This window comes from Aethalodelphis obliquidens, unplaced genomic scaffold (genome assembly GCF_003676395.1).
Source record: "Aethalodelphis obliquidens isolate GAN/ISIS:26980383/991018 unplaced genomic scaffold, ASM367639v1 scaffold38, whole genome shotgun sequence".
NCBI classification, from domain to species: domain Eukaryota; kingdom Metazoa; phylum Chordata; class Mammalia; order Artiodactyla; family Delphinidae; genus Aethalodelphis; species Aethalodelphis obliquidens.
In genome coordinates, this window is record NW_020837982.1 from 18382013 (window position 1) to 18401196 (window position 19184).

At 56.1% G+C, this 19184-nt stretch overlaps 2 protein-coding genes across 11 annotated transcripts in view; one reads left to right on the top strand and one right to left on the bottom strand.

Moving 5' to 3' along the window:
- Window positions 1–6040, bottom strand: part of GID4 (GID complex subunit 4 homolog) — an 18702-nt gene extending 12662 nt beyond the window's left edge. The window contains exons 1-2 of the mRNA XM_027131264.1: window positions 5381–6040; window positions 1304–1363 (exon numbers count right to left, since the gene is read on the bottom strand). Coding sequence (XP_026987065.1) covers window positions 1304–1363; window positions 5381–6025 — 705 coding nt within the window. The 5' untranslated portion in view covers window positions 6026–6040. The remainder of the gene's footprint in view (window positions 1–1303; window positions 1364–5380) is intronic.
- Window positions 6010–19019, top strand: ATPAF2 (ATP synthase mitochondrial F1 complex assembly factor 2). 10 transcript variants are annotated; one of them, XM_027131256.1, is made up of 9 exons: window positions 6012–6315; window positions 11956–12003; window positions 12245–12390; window positions 13386–13483; window positions 13768–13872; window positions 14890–14970; window positions 16492–16604; window positions 16949–17064; window positions 18460–18717. In XM_027131256.1, exons 1-9 carry the CDS (start codon window positions 6183–6185, stop codon window positions 18595–18597), a joined length of 978 nt encoding a protein of 325 aa, XP_026987057.1. In that variant the 5' UTR covers window positions 6012–6182; the 3' UTR covers window positions 18598–18717. The 10 variants fall into 10 exon arrangements, with proteins under 10 accessions (XP_026987053.1, XP_026987055.1, XP_026987057.1 ...); XM_027131252.1 differs by lacking the exon at window positions 16949–17064 and having other exon boundaries at window positions 6010–6315; window positions 18460–19019; XM_027131254.1 differs by lacking the exon at window positions 16949–17064 and having other exon boundaries at window positions 6010–6315; window positions 11959–12003; window positions 18460–19019.
- Window positions 19020–19184: the final 165 nt, after the last annotated feature.

Below are 19184 nucleotides of genomic sequence, written 5' to 3' on the forward strand. Positions count from 1 at the left end.
GACTCCCGGTGGGGAAGCAGGAGAACAGGAGGAACGGGGGCAACGCAAACAAGTGTTTCCAGACCGAGGAGGACCAGCCTTGTCAGGTCCCTCGGAGCCTCCCACTCACTGACCCTGCGTCTTCCCCAGGAGACAGAGCAGGCTCCTGGAGCTCTCACCTCGCAGATGAGGCAACTGGAATGGACAGAGGTGACAGTCGTGGGGCCAGCAGAGGTGGCGCGAGGATGCCCGCCAGTGCCACCGAACGCCGCGGCCCCCAACCCTCGGCCGGGCGGCGCCAGGCCCTCCTGCTGCCCGCTCACCAGCGGGAAAAGAAAGCATGCTCTCTCTTGCCTCCGATATTCCCAGGAGTTCTGAGGTTTAAGGTGGTTCAAAGAAAGGAAAACACCTACGTTTTCGAACTGCGAAGACCTCAGTCCTCGGAGGAATGATGCTCACCCAGAGGCTGAAACTGACCCATGACGGTGGCAGCTATGTTCTTACTATGTTTGTTTTCCTCAAAAAGGATTAAAGGGGCTTCCCTGGTGGCGCAGTGGTTGAGAATCTGCCTGCCAATGCAAGGAACATGGGTTCAAGCCCTGGTCTGGGAGGATCCCACCTGCCGCAGAGCAACTGGGCCCGTGAGCCACAACTACTGAGCCTGCGCGTCTGGAGCCTGTGCTCCGCAACAAGAGAGGCCGCAACAGTCAGAGGCCCACGCACCATGATGAAGAGTGGCCCCCGGGCTTCCCTGGTGGCACAGTGGTTGGGAGTCCGCCTGCCGATGCAGGGGGCGCGGGTTCGTGCCCTGGTCCGGGAGGATCCCGCGTGCCGCGGAGCAGCTGGGCCCATGCGCCATGGCCGCTGAGCCTGAGCGTCCGGAGCTCCGCAACGGGAGGGGCCACAGCAGTGAGAGGCCTGCGTACCACAAAACAAAACAAAACAAAACAAACAAACAAAAATAACAAACAGTGGCCCCCGCTTGCCACAACTAGAGAAAGCCCTCACACAGAAACGAAGACCCAACACAGCGAAAATAAATTAAGTAATAAACTCCTACCCCTAACATCTTCTTTAAAAGAAAAAAAAAAAGGATTAAAGTAAAATCAGTAGCGTTGGGCACATGGTGACCCGTTTATAAACGTCAGCGGTCTGTGAGTCTGCGTGCTTTCCAACAGGACACGTCCAAACTGCCTGCTCTACGCTCCCCCTGCAAGAACCACACTTAGAAATGGGGCTCCTGAATCAGGCCTGAGGAGTCGAGGTTGCTGGCCCTTCAGCACCGAGGCCCCCTCCGGCTCCTGCCCGTGGGAGGGGCACTTACCTCAGTAAGGCCTTTGATCTTCAGATACCCACAGAGGTACGAGTTCCCCGTGTCCACGTGCTGAAAAGACACACACAGCCTCGTTACCAATGGAGGGTCCAGCAGGAGACAGCAGGATCACGTCCGGCAGGCAGAGGCCCCTTCGAGGCCAGGGCGGCAGGCGGGTGGGGGGCGAGGGAGCCTGGAGGCCGGCTCGCCCAGTGCAGCCCGGGGCTCACAGGTCCTGTGGCACGCTGAGTGTTCAACATTGAGTGAGGTCTCATTTAAGAAACTAGGAACATTTTGTGGCATTTACCAGATCTGGGGACCCAACTACTTCCAATACACCATGAGTCAAACACCACGGCAGTGCTTAAAAGCTGCAGTGAACTCAGCCAGCCAGACGAGGTCAGCACCAAAGAAAGAGGGCTTCAACGAAGCTGGGGCGGTCCCACCACCCGCTGCTGGGGACAACGGTCTCCACCCGAAAACCACCACGGCCCTGCAAACGTCCTCACCTGCTGACCTGGGCATCGGACAGCACCGAGCAGCTGATCCGAACTCACAGGGGTCAGTAAGGAAGTTGTGTTAAAGGACACACAGCTCTAACCCAAGGCCTTAAGTTTCAAGGATGCAATTCTCACTGAATTTCAATATAGTTTGGGGTCTCACAGCTGCCAGAAAGGGTATCAGGTGGCAAGGATACTTGCTAATAAGATTAAAAACTGCACTGTAAATTGGCTAACACTTTGCACGGATTACCACCTGCTCAAGAATCAGAATTTCATCCTGGCCTCCATCCAAGCATGTGTCTCTCCCTTTCTGCCCAAATTGATCTTGATGAACTCAAACCCACCACAGCGCAGAGAGCTTCAACCGAACGACGGGCCAGCATCTCAACGAGAAAGATAACAAGGCAAGTGCTCAGCAAGAAGGTCTTGCAGCACAGCTGTGTCCAACAGCTGCTCTTTTTAATATTCCTTCCACAGTGACCTGGCCTTCACTTCACTCTTAGCTTCTTGGATGGCAGAGGAGAAAGAAAGCAATCACAGTGACAAAACAACAACCACAAAAAGAGCAGTCAGAATCTTACAAACGCTTGAGGAACTCTTTAAACTGGAATTTCCAAAAAAAAAAGGCACTCCAGAAGCACATGAAAAGAGGCCCAACATTGTTAGCCGTCCCGGAAGTTCAAATCAAAACCACAATGAGATACCACCTCACACCCACTAGGATGGCTACAATCAAAAAGAGGGACAATAACAAGTGTTGACGAGGATGTGGATAAACTGGAGCCTCAGACGCCGCTGGTGGGAATGCAAAATGATGCAGCCACTTTGGAAATCAGTCTGGCAGTTCCTCAAATGTTAAACAAATAATTACCATATGACCCAGTATTCCACTGGTAGGGAGACGTCAGGAGAAAGGAAGACGTATGTCCACATAAGAACTTGACGTGAATGCTCACAGCAGCGTGTTCATAACAGCCCCAGAGTGGAAAAAAATCCAAATACCCGTGGACGGATCAATGGATAAACAAAATGCTGTAGATCCACACAGGGGACTATCAGGCAACAGTAAAAAGTCAGGAAGCACTGACACCTGCTATGATGTGGGTGAACCTGGAAACACTGTGCTCAATGGAAGAAGCGAGACACGAAAGGTCACATTATTGTATGACTCCATTTACACCAAAAGTCCAGAAGAAGCAAATCTCAGGTGAAAAAACAAGGGGTTGCCTAGGGTTGGAGGGGCGTGACAGCTAAGGGTTCTTTTGGGGATGATGAAAACGTTCTAAAATTAGATTGCAGTGACGGTTACACAACTTTGTGACTACATTAAAAAACGACTGAATTGTACACCTTATACGTGCGAATTGTGTTAATAGGTGCATCGTATCTCAGTAAAGCTGTTACGAAAAACAGGAAATAAATGAAGTTACAAAAAGCATAAGTATTCTAAGAAGGCTGAGCCCGAGAACCCAGTCCTGGCTGAAAAACCAGATGATGGAGCTATTCACACGCCACTGACCGTCTCCACGACAGACAAGCCGCTCACCAGTCCGGATACAGGGCAGCATTCCTGGGTGGGACCACTGCCCCCACCACCACTCCAAGGGGCCTCCAGCCACCAGCCAGGTCCTCCACTCCAGCCGCCCTGGGACCTACCAGTCGTGCACCAACTCAATCCCCACTCCCAGCGGTTCACGAGGAAGTTGGCACCTGACAGGAATTCAGAAACAACACACTAAGGAAAGGGAGGGGAGCTGCTGCAGTAACCAAGGCGAACTTCTCTTCTGACACTTGGCTACCCTGCCACTTGTCTCCGACCCCATCCTAAACCATCAAACTCAACAAGGGGCACAAGTTCAAGGTCATTGAAAACATGATCCTCACCGGGGATCTCACTTCTAGAATTTTATGATTAGCTGCAAAAAGTAAAAAGGCCTGTAACTTCCTACTAAACTCTCACATTTGAAGCAAAAGAGAAGGGGGATTACCACATTAGGCATCTCACCATGAAGACTGAAATAACTCAGCCACGGTACTTTTTTTTTTTTTTTGGCCGCACCTTGCAGCTTGCCAGATCTCAGTTCCCTGACCAGGGACTGAACCTGGACCATGACCGTGAAAGCACTGAATCCTAACCACTGTACCGCGAGGGAACTCCTACTATTTTCAATTACAATAAATATCATGGCTCAGAATAGATATTTAAGTTTATAGACCAAAGACACAACACGGAAATGGAGTTCTCCCAATCAAAAGAAATTATCTATTCCCACAAAGCAGTAAGAAAAAAGAGGCTGATGAACGCTCTGAAGTGAGTGGAAAGAAAACACATCCACAACTGTTTTTTGGGTGGGAGAACTACTTGCTCAGAAAAGAGGCTGTTTAAGATTTAAAATTATTAAAGGGCAAAGGGCAAGCATAAGGAAAAGACACTTACTACGTTCTGTCCTCACACAAGACCTCAAAGCTTCTGGAAAGCCTTTCAAGAGGACAGATGTTTGGGGGGGCTTCTGGGAACAGCCTAGGAGGTGAGGTATCAGACTAAGGACAAAGGGGCAAAGGGAGGAGGAGGTGGGTCCTGATGCAGGTCTGGGCAGCTAGAGATAAGGAACAGTTTTCTAGGAGGGAGAGAAAAAGGAGTATCAACCACTGCCAATCTCCTTGGGCTGGGAAGAAATGTCAAGTGTGCTCCCATTTGCATGAGAGGGGTGAGGTGCAGGAAAGGGCCGGGACAGGTGAAGCTGCAGTTCCAAAGCCATTAGGGGCTGGCAGCAGGTTCTCAGAAATCCAGGTCAAATGGGGGGAGGTGGGTGGACACGGGAAGGAAATACAGTATGAGAAATAAAGCAAGTGAGTTACATTTCCCAGTACATGGGTATCAGAGACTGGGAGGAAGCCCTGGCCGTGTCGATCAAAGTTAAGAACACGAAAGAGCCCTGGAGCCCGGAAGGAGGAGAACAGAGGTGTAGGACAGGGAGATCTGGGCAGACAGGCCAGGGAGACCGGGAGTAGCCTGGAAGTGGCCAGAGGGCAGGGGTAGGGAGTACGAGAAGCCTGGGCCAGGAAGAGACTAGGGGTTGGGGGGCTAGGAGGCCAGCTTCTTAACAGACGATGAGGAGCCCACCCAGGACGAGGGCCCGGCCTGGGGGGTGGGGCAGGAATCAGGGTAGGCTGGGCACTCTCAAGCTCAGGGGCTAATGGAGGGAGGGGGCTGAGGAAGTCCCCCAAGGAGGAAACCCCAGGAGAAGGAGGCGGGACCCAGAGCCTGGGCTTCCTGGGACCGAGGAAAACGTAGGGGGCAGCAGGCACGTCTCAGGCCTGGGAGGGTCCCGAGTCAGGGGGAACCACTGGAGAGCTCTTCGGGGTCCGAGAAAGGCTAGAAGGAGGGCTGGTCCTGGGGCGACAGGCCACGGGGAGATAGGGCCGGGTCTGAGGCCGCCGATCCCCGGCTCTGGCCCGCAGAGTTGGGGTGCGCCGGAGTCTCCCGGCAGGCCCGGGCAGGAGGCCCGGCCGCGGCCGCGGGCTCGAGGGGGCGGCGGCGCGGCCCGGCCAGTGGGCGCCGCGAGAGGCCCGGCAGCCGGCTCACCTGCAGCACCACCTCCACGTCGTACGAGTTACCCTTGCTCTTCTGGTGGCCGCGGAACTTAGAGCCGCTGTAGAGCAGGCTGGTGGCCACGCCGGGCTGCTGCGTGTTGATGGGCGGCGGCGGGATGAGCGAGGCGGCGGAGGTGGCCGAGGCACCGGCCGGCGGGGGACACTCGGTGCGGACCGGCATCGCGGGGTCCCCCGGAGCCAGGGCTGGGGGAGGGGGAGGAACCACCGCCGCGCGGGAGCCGAGGAGGGTGGCCGGGGGTAAGGCCGGCGCGCGCGTGGGGCGGGAGGGGTCTACCCGCCGGCCGCCTGCGGACTGAGCGCTCCGGCCGCCACCGGGACCCCGGGACCTGCGAGCAGGGCCTCCGGGTGCTAAGCGAGCCCCCTCCCCGCCTGCGCTCGCACACACACCCCTTCCGATTGGCTCCGGCGCGCCGGGGGGCGGGAGCAGGCTAGCGCGGCGCTTCTGCCTATTGGCGGGCGGAGACAGCACGTGGCGGGCACCGAGGCCCTCTGGGACTTGTAGTCTTCTTCCCGAGGCGCGGCGCGGGGGCGGGGCCTGGGCGTTTGTGATACTGATTGGCTGCGGCGTGCGCTGAGGCGCGCGGCGACGGCGCGCCGCGAGTGTCGTGCGCAACATGGCGGCGCCCAGGGAGGCTGAGGATGCCGGCGGCCGGTGAGAAGTTCCGGTCGCCGATGAGAAGCTTCGTGCGGCCCGAGTGCGCAGCGTGCGGTCCCTCCGCTCAGTGTTCCCCGCGCTCAGATCTCGCGCGGTCGTTCTCCCAGGCCCCCGCGCGATGTGGAGGAGCTGCCTCCGGCTGCGGGGCGGGGGTCGCCACCTCCTGAACTGCCCCCGCGGTGGCCTCACCGCCTCCAGGGGGCCCGGGCCAAAACCCCCGGCCCACGCCCGGGCCTACGCGCCTCCAGCAGGTGAGGGAGGCCAGGGCGGAGCAGGCTGAGGAGTTGGCCGTACAGGGTCACAGGTCGGAAGGGAAGCCCCGGCAAGAGCAGGGAACGCCCCAGGGCGCACGCGCGTCGTTTTCTTTAGCACGTGTGGCTTTTTTCTCTTCCGTTAGGAAAGCAGAAGTCATCCTTGTTTTCAGGCGGGGAAATTCGGGTTCTGGGTCGGGATTGCCCCAAGGGAGAAGAGCAAACTCTGAGAGGTTTGCGGGGTAAAGGCCGGTCTGCCGGGCTGCTTTCTGTATCCCCGCGACCCGGCACCGAAGGGACCTGGAGCCCGGGCTTTCAGTCTTTCATCCCGGCCGCTGTCTCCGCAGCTGTCCTGACCCTTCCTCCTACTGCCTTCCCACGACCCCTGCCATCTGCTAAGGAGTTAACAGCCCGTGCCTCTTCCTCCCCTTCCAACTCAGATGAGGCTTAGGAGAAGGTAGTGGCTCTTTCGTTGCTTCTGGGGAGAGGTTTTAGGGGTAAGAGTGGGAGTGACTCCTTTGAGTGAAGATAGTAAAGCACTCCTTCCAGTCACTCAGGATTGATGTGCTGAGGGCGGGAGGCACCGTTGTCTTCAAGAGAGACGTAGCCTCTACCTAGGTGATGTTCAGTGTCGAGTGCAGAAGGTTATAACACCCTGGTTAAACAATAGCCTATATCCTGCGTGAGGAAGGTACAAAGAAGCACCTATTCCCACCTTGGGGGTTTTGAGGGTCTAGAAAGGGTCTTGGGTGAAAGGACATTTAAGCTGAGTCTTGACAGACGAGAAGGAGCTCGGTGTAGAGGAGCAGGGAGGGTGGAACGTGGGCGGCTGGAACACGTCCAGAGGTGGCAGCGGGTGAGGGAGCTCGCTGTGACACTGCCTGCTTTAGGAAATCTAGAGCTCCACAGGCAGCTTGGCATCGTGGCAGAAGCACATACCTGGGGTCTGATGCTGCTGAACCAGGAGCTGTGTGATCTTAGGCATGTGACTGCTTCGTTTGGACATCATTTTCGTCTGTGAGTTGAAGGGCTAGGTTGTCTCTGAGCGCCCTTCTGTTCCATAATTTTATACAAATAGGGAAGAGGAATGGATGTAGCAGGGAGCAGAGATCTCACCTGTCAGGGCCCAGGTGAAGGGCCTGGAGGTGATCCATGAAGAGCCAGTAAAGGGGAAGAAGGAAGGGCATCTGTGACCGTGTGATTTATGATAAGAAATGTACATGTTTGGTCATTTTCTTGTACTGACATACGTCTCCTAAAACCTTTGTAGCTTACTAAGTAATGAGAGTTATGGGAGAATCTTTTGTTAAAATAGTCGGTCTTCTGTCCTAAAAGAGCTCCAGAGTGATAATGGTGCAAGGAGGGTCTTATTACTCATAACAAGCCCCTTTCAACCACACCTGAGTGTATGTTAACAAGGTGACTTTTTCCTTAGGGAAAGCCCCTAAGGATGGCGGCTGATTGCCAGGGGAACCAAACACACTTGATTAGAGGGTTGGAAGTTTCAGCCCCACCCCCTGACCTCTGGGAAAGGGAGAGGGACTGGAGATTGAATGGAGGTTGATCACTAATTACCTGTGATTTAATCATGCCTGTGTAATGAAGCCTCCATAAAACCCCTGAACTATGGGGTTTGGAGAGCTTCAAGGTTGGGGAACACGTGGAGATGCAGGGAGGGTGCCCAGAGAGAGCATGGAAACTCGGCACCCTTTCCTCCATACCTTGCCCCATGCATCTCCTCCATTTGCCTGTCCCCGAGTTGTATCCTTTTGTAGTAAACTGGTACTCTAGTAAGTAAACTGTTCTCCTAAGTTCCGTCAACTGCTCTAGCAAGCTATCATGCAGGACATAACTCTTGTAAGACTGAGTTCTTAATCTATGGGATCCAGCGCTGTCTCCAGGCGGGTCGTGTCAGAATTGAGTCAATTGTAGGACACTCAGCTGGTGTCTCAGTTGATCAGTGGTATCCGATCGGTAGGGATCCCTAACCCTAACCGCCCCCCCTCCACGTTTGGAGCATAGTATCTGTGTGAGTGTGTAAAGAAAACGGGAGCGTTGTTTTTCCTTTACAGCACCCCAGGGAGGCAGCACACGAGCGAAGGGGACACGTTCAGGAATTCCCTTAAGTTTCCTCAATCAGAGGGTTCATCCAGTTGGTGGGTGCCACTTGCCGTCATGGTGGCACTGACCTGCCCCTGTTCCTTTCTACTGCAGACTTGCTAGCTTCGGCTCTTGGTAGGTAGTCAAACGTGGAGGAAGATAAGAGTGGGTGAAAGAGTGCCGAGCAGTGGGACGGAGCGTCTCGCACCGACCTGAGCGCTCTGCTTTTCCGACCTGAGCGTCGGTGCGTCTTTGGAGGAGTGGAAGGTTAAACCCAAGTGGTGGCTTCTCTGTGAAGACTTGGAGAGGCAAGTAGATTGAACTTGGCTCCTTAGGGACAGCTGTGCCATTGAAGGTTGTCGGAAGGCGAGGAGGGGGTTAGGAGAGGGTCACCGGGCTGTGTGGCGTCCAGCCCCGTACCAGCCGTTGGAGCCGTCAGCCGCTTAGAGGGGAAGGTGTTCGGAGAGGCTGCCTGTCCAGCTGAGGACGACACCGGTGAGGGCAAGGCTGGGGGTCTCCTCTGTTTACAAGTTGTCTGTCACCTGCACAAGTGGTTTAGCTTCTCAGTCCCTGCCCCGTCTTCAGAGGCTGCTTGTGCTGGGTTGAGGCAGATGCTGTAGATAAGGAGGCCAGCCTGCCACCTGTTTTTGTTAATAAAAGTTTATTGGAACCCAGCCCTGCTCATTCACTGACATGCATCTAGGGCTGCTTTCACCACAGTGCAGGGTTGGCTGGCTGCACAGAGACTGGATGGCCTGCAAAGCCTGAAATACTTTATTTGGCTCTCGGCAGAAGTGTGCCAGCCCCTGCTCTGGATGCTAGAGCGATTTGGAAAAGAGGTGCGTTGAAGGATTATTTAACAGCTTTATTGAGATGTGATGCGCTTACAGTTCACTCACTTAAAGTGTACAACTCAGTGGTTTTTAGTATACTCAAAGGGATTGTGCAGCCATCGATTCTAGAACATTCTTATCACCCCAAAGAATCCCTGTACCCTTTAGCTACCGCTCTCCGAGTACCCCCTCAATCCCTCCAGGCCTAGACAGCCACTGCTTTATTCTCTGTGTCTGTAGATTTCCCTAGTTTGGATATTTCATATAAATGGAATGTGGTTTTTTTGGACTGGCTTTTTTTCATTCAGCATGTTTTCAAGGTTTATCCCAGGGGTAACATGTGTCAGTACTCCATTCTCTCTCACAGCTGATAACATTCCATTGTAGGGACACACCATGTCTTATTTATGCAGTCATCCATTGGTGAACGTTTGGGTGGTTTCCATCTTTTGGTGTTCTGAATGCCTCTGTAAACACTTGAGTACAGGTTTTTGTGTGGGCATATGTTTTCGTTTCTCACAGGCAGGTATCTAAGAGTAGAATTGCTGGATCAAATGGTACCTAACTTTCTGAGGAACTGCCACCCTGCTTTCCAAGGTGGCATTTCCACCAGCAATGTATGAAGGTCCCAGTTTCTCATCCTCCTTCCCAATATCTGTCTTTTTGGTCATAGCCATCCTAGTGGGTGTGAAGTGGTGTCTTGGGGCTTTGCTTTGCATTCCCCTGATGATGAATGATGTCAAACATCTTTTCGTGTGCTTTTTGGACACTTGTACATTTTCTTTGGAGAAATGTCTATTCAGATCCTTTGACCATTTCTTAGTTGGGTTATTTGTCTTTTTATTATTGAATTGCAAGAGTTCTTTATATAGCTGGCCCGAAGAATTCTGAAACTTGAAAACGCTCTGTCACAGCCGCCCCAGGATTATGGGTAGAGGGACCCCGAGTCAGAATCTAACTTTAAGGCTTAAGGCCCACCAGGTGGCACTGTTTAGAAAGAGAAAGGTATTGAGGCAGCTCTGGGAAGGCACATCCTCTGTTCCTGGTGCACCGTGGTGGTTGCAGTTCTGAGGCTTTGAGTCTTTCCAAAGCAAAGGCCAGCCCGGAAATTGAGGCTGGTAGAAGGATCACTCACTGGTCTGTGAAGCCTGGGACAGGAGGAGGAGTGTCCAGGGAAGTGACACAGAAAATCGCCTGTTTCTTTATACGTATTGAAGCAGCCTCGCAGGAGAAAGGGAGCCAGTGGACATTGATTTCCAGTTCAGCACTCTTCACAGGAGCAGCTTGTTAATGTTCCCGCTTATATAGCCTGGTTTCTTGTGGCAGCTTTTAAAATTCAATGCTTTTTCACATACCCATTTCTTTGTATCTACATAGTCCTTAAAATTGTCACTTAAAAGGCACCAAGTGTGGTTTTGCTACAGAAACAGACGTTCTGTAAAGGGCGTGATTCGTACTCAAAATAGACCTGTTCTGTGTGATCCTGCCTGTAAGGATGGGGTTTCCATTGCTGGTAGCTCACCCTGTGTCACTGAGAATGTGGGTGCTTCACAGGCTCCTAATCTCACGACTTGTCTATGAGACCCAAGGCCTTGGAGGGTCCAGGGAGAAAACCTCCATCTTTTGACATTGTTGGGGAGCATGGATCCCGCCAAGTGAATTTTCCAGATCCTGGTCTCGTTGCCTGTGTGAACCCCCTACTTGGCTCCCCCACCCTCCTCGCTGGGACCTGCCGGCCTCCTCCCCAGATGTGGGCCTCTGCAGCCATCGTGGGCACACAGACACACACAGACACACACAGACACACACACACACACACACACACACACACACACACACACACACAGACACACACACACACACACACACACACACACACACACTCTGAAAGCCATCAACACGGTTGGGCCTGCCCTGCTCTTCTGCAGCTCTCAGGTGCCATCTGGCCGCTTGGAGGTCTTCCTTTGGCCCAGAAGAGATGAGTCTTCTTGGGTTTAGTGTCCGTCTACCCACGAGACAGTACGTGCCTCGAGGGCAGGGTAGCTTTGAGTCCTGCCCTGGAAGGGGGTTAGTCGTCACCAAGTTTGCTCCAGGACTGGAGTTTGCCCTCCCGTCAGCGCAGCCCTGAACCCGCCTGGCCGGCCTCTCTGATCAGCACAGAGGTGGAATTGGCCAGGACAGAGGAGGGGGGCAGAGGTAAGAAGACCCCCTCGTGGGAGACATCGCTGTCCCGGCAGCTTTGGGAGGTTCAGCCTGTGCCGTCAGTCTCTGCTCCGTCCTTTCTTTGACTGCCAGGTCTCTTGGGCCCATTTCCCATGGCCGTGTGGGGCGTGTGGTAGAGTGTTGTGCTGTACCGGCAGGGTGGGTCCCTCCCCCGGGGATGAGTCAGCCTTCAGGTCCCCCCACCCCCCACTTCCTGCCTGGTCTGGCTTTGGACTTGCTGACCAGCCAGGCACTGGAGAACATGCTGGACATCGTCTGGGCACCCCGACCGAGGCCTCCAGACAGATGCAGGGGCCTCCAGTCTCGTGTCGGCGGGGCTGCTGCCCCTAGCCTCTTACTCAGAAGCCACTGATCCATGTGGAGTGGGGAGACCCTTGGGTGCTGTGTGGAAGTCGGGGTGGTCAGTCAGAATCAGCAGTGGTGGTACAGGCTCCTCCTGAGTCTCCACAGCATTTTAAACTGCGCTTTTGAAAAATCTTCCCAGCAGAAAGGAAGAGGTTCTATCGGAATGTCAGCATCACACAGGGTGAAGGTGAGTGTCTGGAATTTTCACTGCCTCTTTTGTTTCTGTGAATGGGTGGAAACACTTTTCACCTCCAGCCAGCTCCTCGGTGAGCTTGACCTTGGCGCTCTCGTGGGGTGTGTTTCTGTAAGCCACCCACCCCCCAGAAGGATCTCGGGGTGTCTTTGCACCGAATCAAGTAGCTAAATATAGGGGTGGTCACTCCATTCTGCTTATTAACCCCTGAGAGGTTTTCATCTGTTCTTTCAAGCTGGCTTTGAGATCAATCTGGACCACAGGAAGCTGAGGACTCCCCAAGCCAAGCTCTTCACCGTCCCCAGCGAGGCCCTGGCCGTCGCTGTGGCCACTGAGTGGGACTCTCAGCAGGACACCATCAAGACGTACACCATGCACCTGGTAATAGGTCGCAGCCCGCGCCCGAGGCTGCCACGGGCTTCGTGGGGCACCGGACAGAATTAGGGATCCTCTCCCGATTTCGATAAGGCCCTGAGGCTGTGGGCACCCACCCCACCCCCACCCCCAGGGCCTGGTTCCTCCCTGGGTCTCGGGACACAATCCTTCCCTGGCCGCCGGCTCTCTTATTTCCCTCTGGGGCAGCCGTTCCTTTGTTTTGTCGGCTCTGAGGGTCTGTGATGGTCTGGGTCATGTGCTGGTCATGGACATGCTGGTCACGCCTGCTGTCCATCTCAGCAGCACGTAGCCAGCCTGGCCTCAGCTCAGTTCGCACTCAGCAGGGTTGGTGGTGGTGCAGACCCTCCCTGAGAAGCTGGCCTCCCTGAGGCCCTAGAGGAGCAGCTGGGGGAGAGGCCCACTCGGTCACCTTGGGCAACTTGCCGCCCCTCGGGCAAGGTCCCCACCCTGAAAAGTGGGTGGTGGTCAGGATGGGACCAGACGATGCGTCGAGAATCTGTGCTTCCCGGCACATGGACCCAAGCCCCAGGCAGGCTTCTCAGCCTCTCTGCCCGCGTGCCAGCTCCCCTGGAGTGTCCAGGGAACAGGGGACACGGGCTGCAGACGGAGCCTTCGGGTAGCTCAGCAGCCTGTGGGCCACAAGGCAGATGTGGAAAAACCGTCCTGCCCCTGGGTTGGCTGGCTTGTCCCCTGCTTTCTGAGGCGTTGGGGAGTTGGCGGGTGAGCTTCTCAGCCGGATCCAGGAATGCCTCCACGTTGCCTTCGCTGGACCTGATCTCCCTGGGCCTGGCTTCCCACGTCTCTGTAATGGTTACAGTGATAGTACCTCCTGGAAAGGGTTGTGGTGAGGATTGAATTAAACACTGCAGAGCCTGGTAGTACAGAGACTGAGACCTTGGGGGAGTTCATCGTTCCTGGGGCCTGGGCAGTGTCCTCGGGACTGGCTGTGCTGACGGGCTCTCTCTCTGCCTTTGATCCAGACCACACTGTGCAACACGTCTCTAGACAACCCGACCCAGCGAGACAAGGACCAGCTCATCTGGGCAGCCGCAAAGTTCCTGGACACTGACACCGTCTGGTAATGGACGTGCGGGCAGCCTCCCCGGGGCCTGAGTGAGTCCCTCAGGCTGTTTGCCTGGAGCCTTCTCAGTGGAGGACAGGGCAGGCCCTTATCTCCTCAGCACTCAGCTGCTCTGCAGACCCCAGGCGGGAGGGCACGGGCTGCCCCAGCGTCGGGCCGGCCCTCTCCCACAGCCAGCAGCTGTCCCCTGGCCTGGGGCGGGATAGGTTGGTGGCCTCTGCAGCTCTCTCAGGCTCCAGGACCCAGGGGGTCATGTCCGGCCACCGCACGTTCTCACGTAGGTCGCCTGCTCCTCACTTGTCCGCTGGGTCACGGATGGCCCGACCTTGGCATCCAGCGGCCGGCCTCCTCGTCTGCATCCTCCCTGCGCCCGGGTTCTCTCACGGGTGGGTCGGGGATGTTGACAGGAAGTGGAAGGAACAACTGAGCAGCCCCATGTCTGCCGCCCGAATGCTCCGACACCCGGGTACCTCCAGGATGGCACGTGAAATCGGCACTGGGGCGAGGGGACAGAGGTGTCCCTGCAGAGACCGCTGGCACTGCTGGTGGAAAGTCCGCGCTGTTTGCATTAGGGACCGTTTGGTTACAGGGAAGAGCACCCTTCCAGCCCAGCTCAGAGAAGGGGGTTTTCTTGGAGACCATCCCAGTACTGAGAGCAGATGCGGGTGGGAGCCCTCTCTGCCCTGGGGGCCACTACTCTCCCCTGGGCAGCCGCCTCCCCGCACCCTCGTGACCTCCCTGCCACTTCTGCTCACACCAGCCTGGCCTCCCCGGCACCCCCAAGGCTTCCGTCCCAGGAGGCCTTGCAGCTCAGCTCCCCTCAGCTGACCTCATCTCTGTCTCTTGGTCAGAACAGTGGTGTGGCCTGGCATCGGTGGTGCCGGGCAGGGCCGCTGGCGGCCGCATCTGTGGCTGGGAGGCACGTGGGCAGACAGGCAGCTGGCCCGTGGCCGGGGCGCCGCCTCTTGGGAGGGGCTGGCAGGCAGGACGAGTGACTGAGCTTCTGGCGCAACATCCTGGGACCAAGGGGGTGTGGGTCTGGGGACAGTGTTAGTGTTGAGGGCAGCACCAGGGCAGCACTGCAGGCAGTGACCTGTCGATAACTGGGGGTGTTCGGGACAGTGGGTCTCAAAGTCAAACTTACGCAGAACCCCTGGAGGGCTTGTGAAGCTGCAGGTTGCTGGTCTCCACCCCCAGAGGGCGGGGCCTGAGGATGTGCATTTCCAGCAAGGTCCAGGGTGAGCCCTGGGCCACACTTTGAGAACCACTGCTTTAGGGGAAAGGCTTGGGGGCGGGGGTAGGGGGTGGAGAGGTCTGCTGTTGCGTTTTGTGTATCTGTGTCTGTCGCTGGATGAAAGAATTGTACTTTTTTTATTAATGGAGGTGCTTTTGCACTGAATTAGCTGCAGGGTGGAAGAACCAGAGACGCTGGTGGAGCTGCAGAGGAACGAGTGGGACCCAGTCATAGGCTGGGCCGAGAGGAGGTGAGCCGCTCAGCGCTGGGCAGGCCAGGGTCCAGGCCATGCTGGACAGCCGAGGCCCTGAGCTGGTCAGCGTTCTGAGTTCAGAGCACCCAGGGGACTCAGGACAGGGCCACCTTGGGGGGAAATGCTGTTCAGTGCTTCTTCCCCCATTGGCTGTGTGACCTTGGGCTAGTGACTTGATCTCTCTGAGCTCCCTTGTTTGTGAGTGGGGCTCATAATCCCTACCTCCCAGGGTGTCGGGAGGTGTACGCGAAGTGATGCACCCTGCTTGGCACACACTGAATGCTCGCATTGGCAGATACCGCCCTGCTCGTTGTCACAGTTGCTGTGCAGTCGTATACACAGTCACAAAGCAGCGTGTGTGATCCTGACACATGGAAAAAAGTCTGGACAGGTGAACCTGTGGGTGGGAGGTTTCCAGGGATTGGTGATGCCCAGTGCTTTTCCTTAGCAGGAAGACTCTTGTGCGGAATTGAACAGGCCATTGATATGGCACAGTTGATTCAGTTTCATTTCATTCCCAGGGGATTCGCAAAGGGCTCTGACCCTGTGCTCCCTTGACCACGGTATTTTGTAAGTGTGCGTACATGGAGTGGTTTTGGCATAGCGTTTTTTATCTGTACACGTTTACAGAGCACCCACGATGTGTCGGCATCCTTGGGTTTTGTAGTGAGAGGCATAGCCAGTGTGCTGAAGGGTCAGATAAAACTGAACGACGAGATGCCACGTGAGAACCGCAAAGATGCGATGCCATTTTGGAGTCCAGTGAAATGGAGCAGTAGTTTGGTGCCTGCAGGCCTTTGCTGTGGTACAGAATTGTCAGCTTTTTGTGGCAGTTGAAATTTCTCACACGTAGCAGGTGACAGGAAAACGTGGCCACTTCCTGTGTTCCATTTGTACTATTGGAAATTTCGGAAAGACTGTTTCTAAAGCAATGGGGAGATCAGTGATATGTGAGAGGAAATTACAAAAATTGCTTTTATTCCATTGTTTTTTCCTGCATTTTGTGTAGTTAAGATTGTTCTTGAAAATGTATCGTTCTTGAAGCTAGCTCGTGTCCCAGACTAAAAACAGTGCCTTGTGTATGGTAGAGACTTAATAAATGTGTGAAAAAGTGATTGCCTGATACAGGACATACACAACTATTGTAAAGAAAACAATATTTAAAAGAAGACTTTTATGGCTCATATGTGAGGACTTTTCTGCAAAGGTTTGAAACGCAGGCAGCCCATAGTTCTGATGGACGTTCAGGCCAATGAATTCGAATCTCAGGAGCTGTAAGTGACCCCCTGCTTCCTGACTTGCCAGCTGTGTCTCCATCCAGAGCTGTTTCTTGCCCTCTGCTCTTGGTGACAGAAGGTTACTAGGTCAGGAGGCCACGGACTGCAGCGGCAGGTGCTGTCCGTATTCCCAGCGGGCCCCTGAAGGGGCACACGTGTGCTCAGCAGGCTGGGGCTCTGCTTCTGGGCAGAAGCTGGGCTGCACAGCAGGACAGACAGACATGCAGCCTCTTCCTTTTAGATACGGCGTGAAGATCGGCTCCTCCACCAGCATCATGGGGCCCAGCATCCCAGCCCGGACTCGGGAGGTGCTGGTCAGCCACCTGGCCTCTTACAATATGTGGGCCCTACAAGGTACGTGGTGCTTCCTGTCGGCCAGGGAGGACGGGCTGGGGGTGGAGGGCTGTCATGCTAAGCTGTCCCCTGGTCCACGGGCCAGCAGTTTCACACCCTTCCTGGGGGACGTGGCTCTCCCCTCTTCAGGAATCTCCATTCAGGTCTCCCTGGCCTGGCTCGGGTCACGGGGTGGAGTGCTCGTTCTGATGGGCCGGGGCCCGCCCCAGGCAGGAGCAGAGCAGGGATCCCCGAGGGAGAGCAGAGCACTCCTTGAGAAGTGTGGCGAAGGCTCTGTCCCCCGCCTGGCGACTGCCCTTTGTGGGATGGGGGCCCCAGGTCCTGACCTGGCTGTGTCCCTGCAGGGATTGAGTTTGTGGTGAGCCAGCTCAAGTCCATGGTGCTGACCTTGGGCCTGATCGACTTGCACCTGACGGTGGAGCAGGCTGTGCTGCTGTCGCGCCTGGAGGAGGCCTTCCAGGTGAGGCGCAGCCCCAAGGCAGACTCCCCGAAGGGCACCCCGCCGTGTACACGCGGAGCCCGGACGCTAAGGCCCATAGAGGTGTCGCGTCACAATGGTAGCAAACCACGGCGGTGCTGCTCAGCCCTCCCTCACCGCCTCGCCGCCTCTTCTCAGCACCGTGTCGGGTGAGGGCTCGTTTCCCATCTTGCACAGGAGGAATCTGAGGCGTGGGCGCCCCCTGAGATGATGCCAGAGGCGGGTCTTGGAGCCCCCCTCTGCGGGTGGAGGTTCAGGCCGGTTCAGGCACAGCTGCAGGCTGGGCCCCTCAAGATGAGCAGGGGCCACGTGGGTGCTTCTAGAAGGAGGCTGAGCCTGCACACCCGGACGTGCGCACGGCGGGCCCTCGGGGCTGCTGCTCGTGCACGTTTGGTTCAGGGGGCTCAGAATTAATAAGGCTTTGCTGCACTGCCGTTTGCGTTTTTTAACTCAGAATGATGGTGTTCTCTGCAGTGCCCTTGTCATTTCTCCAGCCTCAGAAGGTTAACTGCTGTTACAAATTGGCTCCTAGCATGATGAGAACCCTTTTGTAATGACAGTATTGCCCAAGTTCGTCTAGTCATCGTTCAGGAAAATGCCAGGGGATAAAACTGCTTCTGTGTTGTGAGAGGCCGGCTACTGTCTGGTGTGAGAAAGGGTTGGATGGGAAGAGGGTGATCTGGGCCTGGAGGCGGCAGCCAGGAAGCCTGGTTTCCAGTCCGGGCTCTACTTTTGGCTGCGGGGTCCGAGCGGGGCCATCGTTCCCTGAACCTCACATTCCACCCACCGCAAAACAGTTCTCTGAGAGTATAAAACGCCCTTCAGATGTTCTGGGCCACCTGAAATGCAGGTAGATCTCGAGTTCCTGGGTGGGGGGCCCACGCCTCTGGGCCTCTGGCCAGGGAGGGGCCCACAGGGTGGGCTGGAGTCGCACTGACAGCCATGCTCAGGACAGGGCTTCTCCTGGAGAGAGAGTCTGCAGCCCTGCCCAGTACAGACATCCCGGCCTCTGCTGTCCCGGCCTCCCCCAGGAGCCCAGCTGCAGCGACCTTGTGGCCCTGGCTGGCTTATTCATCCCCCCGCCCCCACCGGGGCACTTACAGCCCTGCCCAGTGAGGCAGCTCATGGAGGGTGACACTTTGCAGACTGCCTCACGCCAGCCTCCCCGTGGGAAGGTCAGGCCCCTGGGGGAGAGGCACGTGTGGCCGTACCCGTGAGCACGGTGCCTGCTCTGCCCGCCCCCCCACCGTGTTTTCTCACCTGTCGCTCCCCCTGCGTGTCTCTCATGTTCGGGTGGGATCAGAGCCGACTCTCCTCAGCTATGGGACGTCGTGGCTCTGGCCAGTCACCCAGTGGCCTGTCCCGTCCTCCCCTCAGATCCAGAAGTGGGGCAACGTCGAGTGGGCCCACGACTACGAGCTGCGGGACCTGCGGGCGCGCACGGCCGCCGGCGCCCTCTTCGTGCAACTCTGCTCCGAGAGCTCGGCCGTCAAGCACAAGCTGCTGCAGGGGTGAGGCCGGGCCCCAAGCCACGCGGCTGGTGGAGGCCAGCTCGGGCCGAGGCAGGGGGCGTGGGTACGAGTGATTATATTGAACGATTCTTTGCCTCGAAACGCGTGGCGCCTCCACTCGTTGCTCCTCCCGTGGTCCCTGAGGCCACCCTGCCCACCCACAGGGCACGTGCTGCTTCCACCGGGGAGCTCTGCATGGCCCTTAGCCCCAAGACTTTTGCTTTCCGGTTTTTAATCAAACAGTCTTTTAAAACTGAGTCCCTCTTGGTCCGAGCCATCTGTTTCTGCTTGTTTGTTCCTACTGTTTTAGCAAAAATGATTTACTCTTAAAAATAGAAAGTAGGGTTTCCCTGGTGGCGCAGTGGTTACGAATCCGCCTGCCAATGCAGGGGACATGGGTTCGAGCCCTGGTCCAGGAAGATCCCACATGCCACGGAGCAACTAAGCCCGTGCGCCACAACTACTGAGTCTACGCTCTAGAGCCCGCGAGCCACAACTACTGAGCCCTCGCACCTAGAGCCCATGCTCCGCAACAAGAGAAGCCATGGCAATGAGAAGCCCACGCACCACAACAAAGAGTAGCCCCTGCTC

What these genes read in the sequence shown, in the direction of transcription:
- ATPAF2 (XM_027131252.1), top strand. Translation starts at nt 6,183, where the DNA reads ATGTGGAGGAGCTGCCTCCGGCTGCGGGGCGGGGGTCGCCACCTCCTG. An exon ending in GGCCTACGCGCCTCCAGCAG is followed by an intron (nt 6,316 to 11,955) that starts GTGAGGGAGGCC and finishes AAATCTTCCCAG; the next exon opens with CAGAAAGGAAGAGGTTCTAT. An exon ending in CTGGACACTGACACCGTCTG is followed by an intron (nt 13,484 to 13,767) that starts GTAATGGACGTG and finishes GTTCTCACGTAG; the next exon opens with GTCGCCTGCTCCTCACTTGT.